Source organism: Notolabrus celidotus, chromosome 22 (assembly GCF_009762535.1).
Source record: "Notolabrus celidotus isolate fNotCel1 chromosome 22, fNotCel1.pri, whole genome shotgun sequence".
NCBI classification, from domain to species: Eukaryota; Metazoa; Chordata; class Actinopteri; order Labriformes; family Labridae; genus Notolabrus; species Notolabrus celidotus.
The window spans coordinates 23,025,456-23,040,216 of NC_048293.1; the positions used below are offsets into that span (position 1 = coordinate 23,025,456).

The 14,761-nt window shown below is 43.1% G+C and overlaps 2 protein-coding genes and 1 long non-coding RNA gene across 6 annotated transcripts in view; 2 read left to right on the forward strand and 1 right to left on the reverse strand.

Annotated features, from left to right (window-relative positions):
- The window catches only part of LOC117806222 (NLR family CARD domain-containing protein 3-like), a 435,740-nt gene that overhangs the window by 106,009 nt on the left and 314,970 nt on the right, over window positions 1-14,761 (forward strand). The window lies entirely within an intron of this gene.
- On the reverse strand, window positions 4,252-4,713 carry LOC117806249. Its single transcript, XR_004629634.1, has 2 exons — window positions 4,604-4,713; window positions 4,252-4,499 (listed from the first exon to the last, which is right to left on the reverse strand). It is a non-coding gene; the product is annotated as an uncharacterized LOC117806249 (long non-coding RNA).
- Window positions 8,727-14,761, forward strand: part of gabra2a (gamma-aminobutyric acid type A receptor subunit alpha2a) — a 28,994-nt gene continuing 22,959 nt past the window's right edge. Inside the window, exons 1-2 of one of the 2 annotated variants that reach the window (XM_034675059.1) lie at window positions 8,727-8,797; window positions 9,817-9,887. In XM_034675059.1, the coding sequence (XP_034530950.1) occupies window positions 8,792-8,797; window positions 9,817-9,887 (77 nt within the window). In that variant the 5' untranslated portion in view covers window positions 8,727-8,791. Of the gene's footprint in view, window positions 8,798-9,213; window positions 9,524-9,816; window positions 9,888-14,761 lie in introns of those variants that run through there. The other variant, XM_034675060.1, reaches the window with a different exon arrangement.

Sequence of the window (14,761 nt, forward strand, 5' to 3'; positions counted from 1 at the left end):
TACAGAGGGTTAGTGAAATGAAGCTTTTTCCAAAAAGTGCTGACGGGTTTTAAATATCTTTAATCTGCAATGTGGGAAAACATCACGGATTAATGTGGCCCTGAAAACACTCTAAAATGTAGTGTGAGATTGTGTTGGCCTTGTTTTTAAGAAAAGCGGTCATCTCTGTTTCTTCAGGGTTGACTGTGTGTTTTCAGGACTTGGAAGGCGGTTCACTTCTAGGTGAACTCATGTTGAACTCCTAACCTGCTCGGGGGAAGGTTATGTTCAGTGATTCAGAGATCATCCTCTGACAAACACCGCCCACCAACCAATCAATTTGATCAGGAGCTGATGGAGAGAGATGAGAGAGGGACACTAACAGTTTGTCTATGATTTCACATCAAGGAGAAGCATTAATGAGAGTTATTAGATCTGCTTTACTGACATCGTCCTTTTACAGAGTCTGAAAATGCACCAGAGACGTGCAGCTGTTTATCACTTTGAATGATTTTTTCATATCCATCCACCTCTCTGTTTGTTTCTGGGCTGCAGCTGAAACGTTGCATTGACTCTTTTTTGTTTCTTCCTCTCCTTCAGATCCTTCCTTCATGTTTCAAACACATCTGTGTTGATTTGAGTCTGGTTTATGCGTTGAACTTCACATTTCCTGACATCACAGTTTGCTCTGAGTTTGTGAAATATGACAATATGCTGACGACACACTTGTTCACGTTTGTGATTGCGGTAACTCTGAGCTAACTTCTGTTGTGGAAGTTTTCTGCGACTGGTGAAGAATGAAATAGAGACTTCTGCACCGACAAGGTTTTTTATTTTCTTTGCAAAGAAAAGATCAATCAACACCCCTAAGGTATGCTTCACACCCTTTGTCTGCTGCAGGTATCGACACCAGGACAGGGTTTTGTATCCAGGTGGAAGGTTTAAGAGATCTAGACATCACAATTTAAAACACAAAAGGACCTGGTATCTTCATGAGGAAGCAGAAGGTGGGGCATGTTCCCCACTACCCATCCAGCTTTGTGAGTCTGCTGAGCATGTTCTCCTTCCTCTGTATGCTAACCCTGTGCGATAATATACATACATATATGCACGTCTGTATATGCACATTTCTGTTTGAGCACTTTAAATGAACAGGCGAAGGGAAAATGTGCAAATTACAATAACATGCAATAAAACAGGAACTCTGGCACTTCACATTGAACTGTCTGCACTCTAACGGTCCCTTGATTCCTGCTTCCGTCTCCAGCTTTGTCACATTTGTCTGTATTGTTCGTAAAGTAATGTATAGTTAATGCTGTTTGGTCTCATGGTTTTATGTGCATGTTTTATGTTGCATGCTTGAGGTTCATTCATATTAATGCATTCCATGAACCTGCCGGGGAGTCAATGGAAATGAGCCTGTGGCAACAATCTAACACATTAACATGCCCACCATCATCAATGCGCACCGTCCCCTGATTTAAATAAATACAGTTAAATATGCACCAACGCTAACATAGCATTCATGATAGCTCTGCCCCTCTTCTTTCCAACCTCATCATGTCGTAAGTGATGATGGTCTACGGTGTCACCGTGTAATCTGTCACGTCTGACAGTCAAGTCACGACTTCCCTTCATGGCCCTGAGGTCGTCTGACACGGTGACACACAGATCCTGTCGTCTGACCTCTGCTTTAGTGTGTTTTCAATCTCATTGATAATTTATGTGAATATAACAAAACTAGCATCTAGAAGGAAGCTTTGTCTGTGATCCATCCTCAGAGAGAGACATGAGTAGAAGACAAAGCTCTTCATGGAAACGTGTGATGAGGCAGGAGATGACAGGAAAAGGAAAAACAGCAGTGGTCCTCTTCTTCAAGACACAGACTGTCAGGACTGAGCAGCTGTTCAGAGATACAGGCGGGTTATTGGAGTGCAGAAACACACCTGACAATAAGATCATGTAATTTACGGTAAACAACAGCAGGCCGCTTTCATGCCTCGTACCCTCTGCTGTCATGAGCGCAACATTTTCAGAGAGAGCTGTCATGACCACATACCTTAATTTACCATGAATCCCCTCCCCCAACACACATACACTCACACACACTAACACACATATGTATGTATGCCAGCTGTGTGTGGCTGTCAGCATCCCTTAGTGTCAACATCAGCTGTACACAGAGGAAGCACCCAGCAGTGCTGTAAATACTCTACGACATGAATGTCAACAAATGCAAGCTCCAGTTCATACAGTGATGACGTGTCAGAATGAAATAAACCGATATCTTAAAGCTGACATAAAACACCCAGCACAGTGACGGCAAGGTGAGCTACAATAAATTACACAAAGAGCATTACATAGTCAACCAGTAGCAGAGGTGTTAGCTCGCAGCGGAAATTTGGTCAGCTGTGGATCTGTCAAAATGTACTAAGAACTGGTCTTCATCTTACAAACAGGTTTAGCTGCTTTTGCTGCAAACTGTGTCTCAACTTAAGAAATCAGGACATGTGGAATATCAAAAAAAGCATTTGTTTGTCTCGTTCTGTAATTTGATTGTCTTTACTTTGTCTCTTTAGCGATGTTTTGATTTATGTGTTACATGGCTTTGAACAGCCTGTCAATCAAGTCAGCCACGCCCTTATTTGGGCTAAACTTGTAGAAGAAGAAGAAGAAGAAGAAGAAACATACTTTATTAATCCCCAGGGGGGACATAAAATTTTTTCACTCATGTTATTTTTTGGACATGCTACACACACAGTTTTTTGTATATACATACAATCATGCACACACATGCAGTGGACATGCACTTAGGGAGAGATGTCAGAATGAGGATACTGCCATCAACCAGCGCACCCCAAGCAGTTGGGGGTTCCGTGCCTTGCTCAAGGGCACCTCAGCAGTGCCCAGGCAAGTGAACCAGCACCTCTCCAGCCACCAGTCCACTTGCAAAACTTCGTCCATACTGGGACTCGAACCAGCAACCCTTAGGTTTCCCAGCCAAATCCCTATGGACTGAGCTACGGCCGCCCCATTTAATATCTTCAAAAATAATGAATTCTAAATAAATTCAAACCCAGTGTGTGTGTGCTGATAGAGAAATGAGCTATTCAGAACTAACTGTTTTTTTTGTACCAGGCTGTAAACATGTTTATTTCTGCTGTAAAGTTCGTCTCTTTGAATGGGTGTGTATGTGGTTTCTGGAACTTCTGCAGCCAGCCTCTAGTGGACGCTCCAGGAACTGCAGTTTGTAACACTTCCACATTTGAGTCATATTTCAAGACTGAAGGTTGCCGCTTAGTTGTAGCAAATTGTTGTGCTTCTCCTCTGCATAGCTTTGGTCTCTTTGAAATGTAATACACTCAAGGAAACAAGTTGGAATGAAACACTTTCCCTTAATGTTTCTCAGTTTCACAAAGTAAAGGCTGGTTAAAACTTCTGCGTTTCCCATACGCAGCAAGGGCTGACGCTGACGTGAGCACCACATACTTGTGCGGCGATGTGTCCGTGTCGCGCAGCAATTCTCCTCTGAAACACTTGAGGGCAATGTGGTCTCTCTGATAGCTGGTCGCATGCTTCCGGCCCCGCTAAGATCTCTGTTTACTTTGCCACAGCCATTCGGAGCGTGTTATGTTAATCTAGTTCTCTAAAAGCAGAAAATACAAAGCCGCCGAGCAGACCAATCACAGGGCTTGTGGTCTGCATAGTTACATGTTGAAGGAGGTGCAGGATGGCTAAGTGCGTAGGCCTCTGTGTGGGTACGGGAGCTACGTGGATGACGTATATGTCAGGCTTAAAGAATACTTTATTCAACCAGACTGAAGTGAATGGATCCATACTGTATAAAATCAAGTCCTTGAATCAGATCCTAATCACGGATGATCAAATTGTCTTGTGAGGGAAAGAGTCGCACACATTGGAGGGGAACATCATATCTGTTTTAAAGTCAGAGTTTTCACTGTCATTAAGCTGGCTCTCTTTTAACCGTGCTAACTTACTTAGCAAAGCGTTCCTGCCCGGGGCTTTTATACAGTCTGTGATCCTGGGACCAGCTGATGTTCAGAGCTTTTAAGCGTCCTTTCATAGTTATCACCTCGTGATCTTTGTGGGCCGTTCAGATCCTCGGCTAAAATGAAATATACGTATGTAGAAACATTTGAGCTTTATGTTGATCCAGGAAACAAAGCTGTGCACATCACAGAGCCTTAAGATATCCCTACATCACACCCAGACCTCCATCCACCGGACGCACATACAGAGAGAGGCAGTTAATTCTGTATGTAAGAGGTTTTATTTTATGATACAGCCCTACAAACCTGTGCTCATGGCGTGGTTTTAAAGGCTTCCATACCTCGACAGTGTGCATGCATGTCAGCACGAAGAACAGAGGATGGCTGTGTAGAAATCTTCAACAGTCATGTGCCACTAACCCAGAACTCTGCTGGCTTGAAGGGTCAGGCTGGTCCCAAGATGGAGCTCTCCACATCGCCTCAGGTGGAATCCTTCATACTGGACTGAACCTGTCAGCACGCATTTAGAAGCCAAGTTCAGCTACAAGCGCAGCACCACGGCGGATGTCAGAGTCGTGAGCCTCATTTTGATGGATGATTATTTTAAGACCTACATGGATATTATGTTCATGTGGTCAGTCCTCAGAATCAACGTGAGACCTTTCCAGACAAACACTCCTGAGAGATGCAGGCTGGTCCGTTCACACATGTCCCTCACTGCGGGAAAATCTACCTGTGAGGGAGAATCAGGAGAATCAGGAGGCGGCATGTGATGTACAAAGGACGCATGATGTCCCCCCAAAATTGTCCCACGTATCTGGATTTATAAGATATTTAATCGTGACTCTTCTGTAGATTCTTCCCATGACGTATCAAATTACCTTGCAGCCTTTTCTCCTGAATTTTCTTCTGCATATTGTAAAACTCTTGTTGCATTTGATTTAGATCGCCTTCCCCCTCTTCACTCTGCCTGCATGTGAAGATATCAAAAACGTGCACCAAAACTTGCGCATTGGTAAAACAAACATAGACTGTAAAGCTGAGAAATGTCAGTACAGGATACCTAAGTAATGGAAGCATAAAGTCTTCGTGCTTTAAGGAGGCTAATAATTGAAGGGAGGCTTTTATCGCTCATAAAGAGTGTGATCCCAAATTGAACACCAGTCTTTGTTTGAGGACTCACAGCAGTTTGCATGATGTTAAATCGACTCCTGCTGCATTTTCAATGAATTTGCATGAAGTCAAGTTGCTCAAATCTATAAATCTATGAGCGTCTGCTTGCACCAAACTGGACGGGAGCATCAGAATACTTCTCCAATGAGCATCTTCACTGGTTATTTGGACTCTGCAGTAAAAGGGATGCTTGTAAGCGAGGCTGCGTGATGATGAGGTATCCTTGGGGAGACGACAGACGGCACATTTCTCCAGCTGAGTCCCGTCATTTTCTTTTTCAGGAAGCCTTCATTCTGCCTTCATTGTGATGTGAGCCTTTTGTACTATTTCCTGCTCAGGTCAGAGTGACTCTGCCAATGACTAAGCATTTACACTTGATGCCTGGATCCACTCCTCGACCCTCGAGAACAGCTCTGCCCTAACAAAGCCAGGAAATGTGCCGTCTCGAGTGCTGACAGTCATCAGCACTGGCAGGAGGAAGCATGAGCTGCTACAAGAGACCACTTCTTTCAAAACACAGCGGTCCTTCTGATGGAGATCTGTTCTGCAGAGTCTTTGAAAGCTTGGAGGTCTGTGTGGTGACATCCTCAACATCTGAGTGTGACTTCAGCTCTGGTGACCTTTAACCCTCAGAAAAGAAGGATGATGGTGCTAGCTCTCTTTGAGCTAATTTCAACCCCTTTGTTCGTCTCACCATCACAGTCCACAGGAAGTCAACATGAGAGCTGAGAGGACAAATCTTCAGATTGGGAGTCATGATTACAAGCTCTCCTTCAATGCCAACATCACTTCAACAGCTCGCTCCTGCAGATTAATCCTCCATGAACGAAGATGACGTCAACGAAATAACCGTTAGAGACCTCCATATTCGTTCTCAGAAAACAGAGTGCTTCACATCTGCACTGTGCCGATATCAGCAACTTGACATGGCACCAAGCGGCAACCTCCAGTCTTAAAATATGAAGCCAATGTGGAAATGTTAAAAACTGCAGTTCATCAAGTGTCCACTAGAGGCTGGCTGCAGAAACACCAGAAACCACATACACATTCATTCAAGGAGACGATCTTTACAGCAGAAATAAACATGTTTACAGCCTGGTTCAAAAAACAGTTTAGGTCTGAAGAGCTCATTTCTCTATCAGCACACACTGTAGGGGGTCAATTTATTATAACTTGTTCTATTTGACGATATTAAATGTACAAGTTTTGCCCAAATAAGGGCACAACTGACTTGATTGACAGGCGAGAACACTGTAGCTGTTGGCTAGGAGGCTCAAAGCCCGCCTCTTTACATCACAATCGCTCGAAAGCAGCAATATGGCTGTCGCTGACGATTCGCCTCAAAACAGCGCTTCACAGATTGGTGACGTTACGGATACTACGTCCAAATTTTATACAGTCTATGGTTAAGGCGAGTCCTGAATCAGGTCACAGACTTTAGAAACCTCCTCGCCTGCTGTGTTTGACTTCAGGAACCCCCTGACTTTATTTCCAATCCTTCGTCTGAACAGTGTTCCACTTTTGTCCCTCCTCTTCATCAGAACATGAGTTCACTGTGTCAGTCAAACTTTCACATTGAACAGTGAGTGTTTAAGACCCTCTGGTGGGACTTTGTTGTATTCGGCGGCTCATGTGATTATTAAAACATGAAACAAAGCTTTTCTTCCTGCTTTGTAATAAATGTCAAAGATGCTAAACTCTCCTCTGACAGTCGCTGCTTCTCTACATACCTTCAAACTTGACCTTTTGCAGGTTTGTTGTTTTATTGCAGTGTGTTGTTCTTTCTACGCGAGCACACTGACATATGTTAGCATTAGCATCTTAACTAGCACCCAAAGCCTGTCAGCAGGAGAGAGCGGCCCACCCAGAGGATTCTACTTCCCCCTGTGCGGTTTGAACAGTTAGTCCTCTTCTTCTCTTGTAACTGAAGGTTGCTGCCGTCAGGGACTATTACATGAGACATTTACGACCTTTTAGGTCTTGATGCTTCCACAGTTACTCCTCTGCTGCTCTTCTTGTCTCATCCAGTGCTCACATAACACAGGTCTTCATTTCAGATATGCAGCAGCTCTTTGCTCCCTTCCTGACTGTTGTCCTTTGGCTGACTTATGAAAACGCTTTAAGAAGAGAGATCAGTCGACAACAAGCGTCCTCGAATAACCTTCCCACAACACCACACCATCCAACAATAATCTGCTCATGTACTTTTTACACCCGAGTGTATGATATATGCAACCTTTTTTGTTTGTTTTTATGGGTTGACTGTTCTCTGATATGCATTTTAAATGGAACCTTTAGCACTTTTATCATTTTATCATGTCTATTCATTTTACCATTTTTAGTGTTAGATTGGTTTTAGGATATTTTTGTATGTTTTGCACATTAAGTAGTTTGTTCTGTCTGACATCTATCTTGTAATTCTGTATTGACCTAACATCTCACTGGCTGCAAAACAAGTTTACCTATGGGTACAAATAAAGTAACCTGAACCTGAACCTGAACCTGAACCTCATCCCAAAGCTGGTCTTTTTCTATTTTTCTCAAAGTGCGAACACTATTTTCATAATTTACATTACACAGTATGGAATATATCAAACTAGCAATCCGGGAAAAACTTTATGCTGTAGACGGTTTATGCTCTGTCAAATCTATACTGTTTGTGTAGCTCTGAACCTATGCAGAAGCCTATATTAAGAATTACATGCACATCTTAATAACTGCATTAATCAACGCTGTGATTGGTCAGCTAGGTGGCATCGTATTTCCTGCATTTCAACACTTCCAGTATCGACGTGTTTATCCAGCGTTCCCTCAGCTCTGACCCTCCGCTCTTTTCTCTTTGCAATAATCACAGTAATGATCATCTGCTGCTCAGCATTAACCAGCTCCAACTCCAACATGATACACTCAGATTCAGCCGCCATGTTTTTCTGTGCACAAGAAGCAGAGAATGTAGCAGAGAGACCGAGGCAGAAGTAACACTCTCGAGCGCACCACAGAGTCAACGCAGGAGTATTAACTTGGCGTTAGAGAGGGGGGGATCATTTTCTGTAAGACTTGCAATGAGCGTGTCGCCCCCTGCTGGTGAAGAGAACAAATGCAGGTAACATGTACCTCCACATTACAACATTAGTTTTGAAACCTAAAGGACACTTCCACCTGTTTTTCTGCAACAACCTCTTCCCCGAAACATAAAACAGTGTAATTGTATTGGTGTGCCAAATTCTGACATAATTCTCGTTTTTAGGACTACATTCACATGATGATTGCATTTTGAATGAGCACTTAAAAAGCATGAGAAGTTTTTGGAAGGCCATGATGTAGAACATTTCCTTGAATGTAGCTCAGTCGTTTCTGTCTCCAGATGAAATAACAGAATTTGAATATTTTCTAAGTGGTTTTTTTTTTAATTTTAATTTTACTAAATTGATGAATCGGCACAAGAAGCAGAGAATGTAGCGGGCTAGAAACCGGGCGATACGTGTTGCAGAGAGACCGACGCAGAAGTAACACTCACGAGCGCACCACAGAGTCAACGCAGGAGTATTAACTGGGCGTTAGATGGGGGGGATCATTTTCTGGAAGACTTGCAATCTTGGGGTGTCGCCCCCTGCTGGTGAAGAGAACAAATGCAGGTAACATGTACCTCCACATTACAACATTAGTTTTGAAACCTAAAGGACACTTCCACCTGTTTTTTCTGTAACAACCTCTCGAGTGTTTTGCCTCATTTATTCTGACTACCTGTTTTTCCCCGAAACATAACAAAGTGTAATTGTATCGGTGTGCCAAATTCTGACATAAGTCTCTAAATTCACATGATGATTGCATTTTAAATGAGCAGTTAAAAAGCAGGAGAGGTTTTTGGAATGCCATGATGTAGAACATTTTCTTGAATGTAGCTCAGTCGTTTCTGTCTCCAGATGAAATAACAGGATTTTGATATTTTCTAAGTGGGTATTTTTTATTTTAATTTCACTAAATTGATGAATTGGCACATTCTGCTCTCCTTTTCTGCTTCTTGCATGTTTGATATTCATCGTGCGCAACTGAGCGCACGAACAAACAGAGCTCATCAGGAGGAAACGTGCGCTCCTGCAGGCGGACCACTCCAGTGTGTGTCCATCAGTGCGCCGTGCTACAGCAGGGCGCTGCTCTCTGTGCGCTTTGCTCTCAGGTTAGTGTCTCTGGGAGAACTGTGGGGGATTCCCTGCCGGAGGATCTGACAGAATGAAAGCACAGTGACAGCGATCCTCTCTCTGGGTTACTACTCTCATTTCCCACGGAAGCTTCTTCTTTCTCTGTCTTCATCTGCTGCTCAGTCTCTCTTGGTAACCCTGGGGACACCTGTCGCGTGTCAGGTAGGCAGCATTCATCGTTCAACAAATCAATTGGACACATTGTTCAAAAGGAAAAACCAGAGCTCTTTGTGTGGACCCTGTTTGGAGACGGAATTGTTTGAGGAGTCTTGGATTTCCTGCACTCAGCAGACCCCCATAATGAGGAGGCTAAACCCAGTGTGATGCCTGTCTTTATGTAGACAGCTGCATAAAGCAGCATCTCTGTTGGATCCGTTGAATTGAAGCCGCTGTAAGGTGCTTTGTGCCGATCTGCTGTAATTACGCGCACTGACAGCGTTTCCGTCTCCTTGCAGGCTTCAGCGATGAGAGGACGATGGAGCTCCATGCCTGTACTGGTGTCTTTGATCGTTCTGTGGCAGACACGGTGAGTTTTACATCAGTTATTTCTTTTATTTTTATTTTTGCATAAACAAAGAAAACATTACAGCTTGGAGAGGAGCGTCAGCGCGCACAGCAGCAGGCGCAGAGATCTGTCTCTCAAATATTAAACTAAATGTATCCACTAAGAGATACAGGACTAATGCACGGATGATCTGCATGTTAAAAATAATTGAAATTATCATCATCAATTATTCTTCATCACCGGTTGCTCTGTGCGCTCCTCTCCTCTCCTCTCCGCGTGAACGCAACTCTCCAGACCTCACTGCTAAATGTAACAGTTCCAGGAATCTTTGATAATAAAAGCACCTCACATGTAGGTTAGAGATTCAAACAGACTCAGAGTAGTTGCAGATGTGTTCTGTGAACTTCGGCTCATCTGTAATAAAAAAAACAAGTGTCAGCTTCTGTGGATAAATCTGAACTTTAAGAATTGGCACACAGATCTAGATCCACCCATCGCGGTGAGGTGAAAACACAGTGGGTGGCACATGAACCTCGTTTGTAAAACTTAAAACCCCTGATCCGTTTTTTAATCCTATTGCAACCCAATTAATCCTTACAGCATGAATTCGATTTCACAGGGTTTACATACATTTATATAAAGAGTCAAAGTGTGATTTTACCCGAATTAAAATGACCGCTCATCAGTCCTCAAACTGAAAATGTCAAATGGAAATGTGTTGCATTTAAAGGCACTATGAGGAGTTTTTCACCAGCTGAGAAACAGACTGAAACCAACACTGATGCCTCTTTATGACAGTCAAAAGCAAACAAAACCACAAACAACAACACTGATACCTTCTCTGTTGTCATTTTTAATGCCTTAAACATCTCAGAGGGGGTAGGTGTCAGACCGCATGATTGACATTTGGTTTAAGAAACATCCTTTTTCGGCTGTTTTCATGGCAAAACTCATAATCTTGATATCTTCAAAACGGCTGAGTTAGTTAGCTATGCAGAATAAACTCATTTTTCGAACCAGGCTGTAAACATGTTCATTTCTGCTGTAAAGATCATCTCTTAGAATGGGTGTGTATGTGGTTTCCAGTGCTTCTGCAGCCAGCCTCTAGTGGACACTCGAGGAACTGCAGTTTTAATGAGATAGTGGTAGTAAACATCTTTTCAGAGTCGACCTGTTTGCTAAACTCTTGCAGAAAACACATGTCACTGTGAATGTTCCTCGGTAAGGTTCAGTCCGTCTTTGTGTTCCTGAAATGTTAAAACACAGCAGGGTGAGGTTTTTGTTGAAAACACTAATTATGCATGCACAGAACAAGAGATTAGAGGTATCACTTTGTCCACAATGGGGCGCCAAAATTGATATAAATCAAAAGTTCCTCACAGCAACTTTAAAGAAGCTGAGTAATGTGTTGCCTCAATGCACCACAAATGTTTGGTTTCCATGTTAGAACAAGAGAACATGCCTGAGTTAGATCCTCATTTAAAACAGATATGTATATGATATTTTTTTTTTAAATAATGCAACACTTAAACGGAAGCTTCATAGAGAGGTACAGGGAAAATTATAGTCAGCAACACATGAATCATGAAGTTGATCGTTGGTGGGTGCCATATTGGAAATGTTGAACTCAACCTAACGTCTGTCAATCTAGTGTGAGGTAAAGAGGCGAGCCGTTAGCCTCCTTACTAACAGCTACTGTGCCCGCCTGTCAATCAAGTAAGCTGTGACTCTAACTATGCAAAACTCATAATCTTGATATCTTCAAAACGGCTGAGTTAGTTAGCTATAAAGACTGCACTCATTTTTCGAACCGGGCTGTAAACATGTTAATTTCTGCTGTAAAGATCGTCCCTTTGAATGGGTGTGTATGTGGTTTCCGGTGCTTCTGCAGCCAGCCTCTAGTGGACGCCCGAGGAACTGCAGTTTTAGCACTTCAGCATTGGCTTCATTTCTCACATCACCTCTCCAGCGCTTTGTTTCACATTCAGTTGTTATCTTCAATCTACAAACACCTGAGGGAAATGTTTGCTGGGAGTCAAGCTTCTGTTAGACTGAATGTTTTTGTCATCAGTGAAGTGAAGTCGCCCCCTGCTGGATGATAGAAGGAGTGCGGGTTTAACTTACTATCATATTGGCTTCACCCTGAAAACTAAGAGCTGTCTTCAAGTGTCCTTTCTTTACGCACAAGAACCTTTCACCTGAGTGTGAGGCCACCTTTAGGATGTAGATCCCCACACGTGCAGGTCCGTGGTCTCAGCGAGTGAGTGAGCAGGAAAGAGAGAGAGAGAGAGAAAGAGAGAGAGAATGGGAGTTTACAGTTTTAATATTGATGAGATAGTGGGAGTAAACATCTTTTCAGAGTCGACCTGTTTGCTAAACTCTTGCAGAAAACATATGTCACTGTGAATGTTCCTCAGTGCAGCTCTCATAAGTCTCAGTCCGTCTTTGTGTTCCTGAAACAAACATCTTTAAATCAGGGAAGCAGCACACAGCTGTGGCAGCAGACCAGGGCTTCATCAGAAGGAACTTCCTGACGTTGTGAATGTTCAGGTGGCTGTGACAATCACATGAAGCTGGCTGCATCACAAAGGACATGCCGCTCTCTCCGTTGAAAGCATGAAATGTTTGTTTTGTTTGCTCATTTGACTTATTTGCTTCCATGAGCGAAGTCTGCCACTGCCAGGAATGTTTCCATTTCATTAGCTTTGATGTAGTCGATCTTTTGATCCGTGTTTGGAGGTGATCACAGCGTCCGGGCGAAGCGCAGCCCGTGGCTACATTTTGTGTTGCTGATTTTCATCCCGCTCCAGTGGTCAGGGTTTTACGGCGTATGACACATCGCCCTGCGTCTCTGTTGGATATGAAAGCAGCCCGAGGTGGAACAGGTTTGTGTGTGTCGGCCTTGTTGTTGCACAGATTGTCACTCAGATGCTGACGTGGAGAGCAGTGTGTGAAACAGCTTTCTTAATGATGATGCTTCTGCAGGTAAATACTGCTGAACTGAGGAGCAGGAGAGTCTGTGACAGCCGGGGGAAGCTCATAGAGATGAATGAACAGCAAACACAAACACTGCGGTTTATATTACTACATGAAAACAAAGAGGTAACACAGTGAGCGGTGGGATATTTCAAACCTTTCTAACTCGTTAACATCCTTTCAAATGAAGGGAAACAGAATCAGATAAGATCATTGATCCATTCTTAAGTTAAGTTTGTGTTGTTGAAAGTTGAAGCTATTCTAAAATGACTTTAATTTTAAAACTCAGGAATATTCTGATGGATTCAGACGGGGTTAAAGGAACTAAATTGAAAAAAAAACATTTATAATGGTCAAAAAACGTGCCGTGGTTTTTAAACTGACAGATTTTGTCTCTGTAAAGTATTTCATCAAGTCTCTCTTAATATCAAACATAAATTATTCAGTTAAAAGCCACTTTGAGGGTCTTATGCTTGGTGTGGATTTTGGCGCCCCCTGTGGACAAAGTGTGTAGCATGAGGTCCAGCTTAGAGCACTGTCACCTGATCCCGGAAAGTAAGGAAGCTGATTCCCAAACTTGGTTCTTGGTGTCAGACCAAGCTGTTTGTCCAAACTGTGTGCTGTTTGGGGATAGTGAGTAAACCGGTCCTGAGGGAAATGAGCGGATCATATGCAGGACTGCTTTAGCACCTGGACCACAGCTCAACTAAACCGCAACCCAAAGTGTTCCCAAAATCCACAGAGGTTGTAAAATAGAGGAATGACAACAAGGGATGGGAATCTCAAGCCAAAATACTATTCCATTATGCTAGTAGCGGGCATTGACAGCGTCTGTCTCGATCTTTATGTCGGTGTTTCTGTGACGCCGCGTGTGTTTACATGTTACAGCCATGCTCAGTCTCTGGAAATACATGTGTAGTAGTGTGAGATTCAGAAACAGAGAAAATCACTGCGACTGTCGCTGACGTTTTCTTCTTCTTCTGTTACTTAATGCGGTTAGCAAACAGCTTTAAAGGTGACATATTATGCTCTTTTTCATCAAAATATGTTGATCTAAGAGGTCCCCCAAAACATGTCTTTAAAGTTTATTGCTCGAAAAAAAAACTTTGAAATCAGATTTTGGCATGCCTGTAAACCCCTTTTTTTCAGCCCTGCTCAGAACAGGCTGTTTTCTCTGTCTGTGCCTTTAAATGAGAATAGGCTCTCTGACCACGCCCCCTCAGGAAGTGGATGTGGCCTCGGCTCTCCAGCACGTTGATCTAATGTTTACATGTTGGCTGAATATACACGGCTGCTCACAGACCCGCGTTACTTCAACCCTCTGAATCTGATCCAGAATCTGATCCTGACGGAGAGGCGCCTGCAGCAGGACCTTTCTGAACCATTGGTCACAGATTTAGTGTTTCTTGTTGTTTTATTTGTCAGCATGTCGACGTGTGTCTTGGTACACAGCTACGAACATGTAGCTATGTGGCTATGCTAACTAGCGCTAGCACTTTTCCATGATCCACTAGATGTTCAAATCTGCAGACGTGGGGAGTAAAACCGACCTTTGTGTTCATTAAGACAGCCTACAACTAGCATGCCTCCCTCCTAAGCTCCTTGTTAGCACACATGTGTGCAGGTAATGAAAAACGGAGGAGGGGTTGAGTTGTATTTTATACAGTCTATGGGCTGAACAAGCTCCGAGCTCTGGCTTCCGTTACAGACCGGATGGCGTTGTGACGTATGAAAAACACTGAAAACTGAAACAGCTCGTTTCAGCACACATTTACAGAAAGGTGGAGAAATCAGAACAGTGGCAGAATGGATTTTTTTTCATTTTTGGGGGGATTGTAGACATGCCAGGGACACATATTTCAGGTAGAGAACCATTGAAAAGTTGATTTTGCATGATATGTCACCTCTAAGACGCTCTA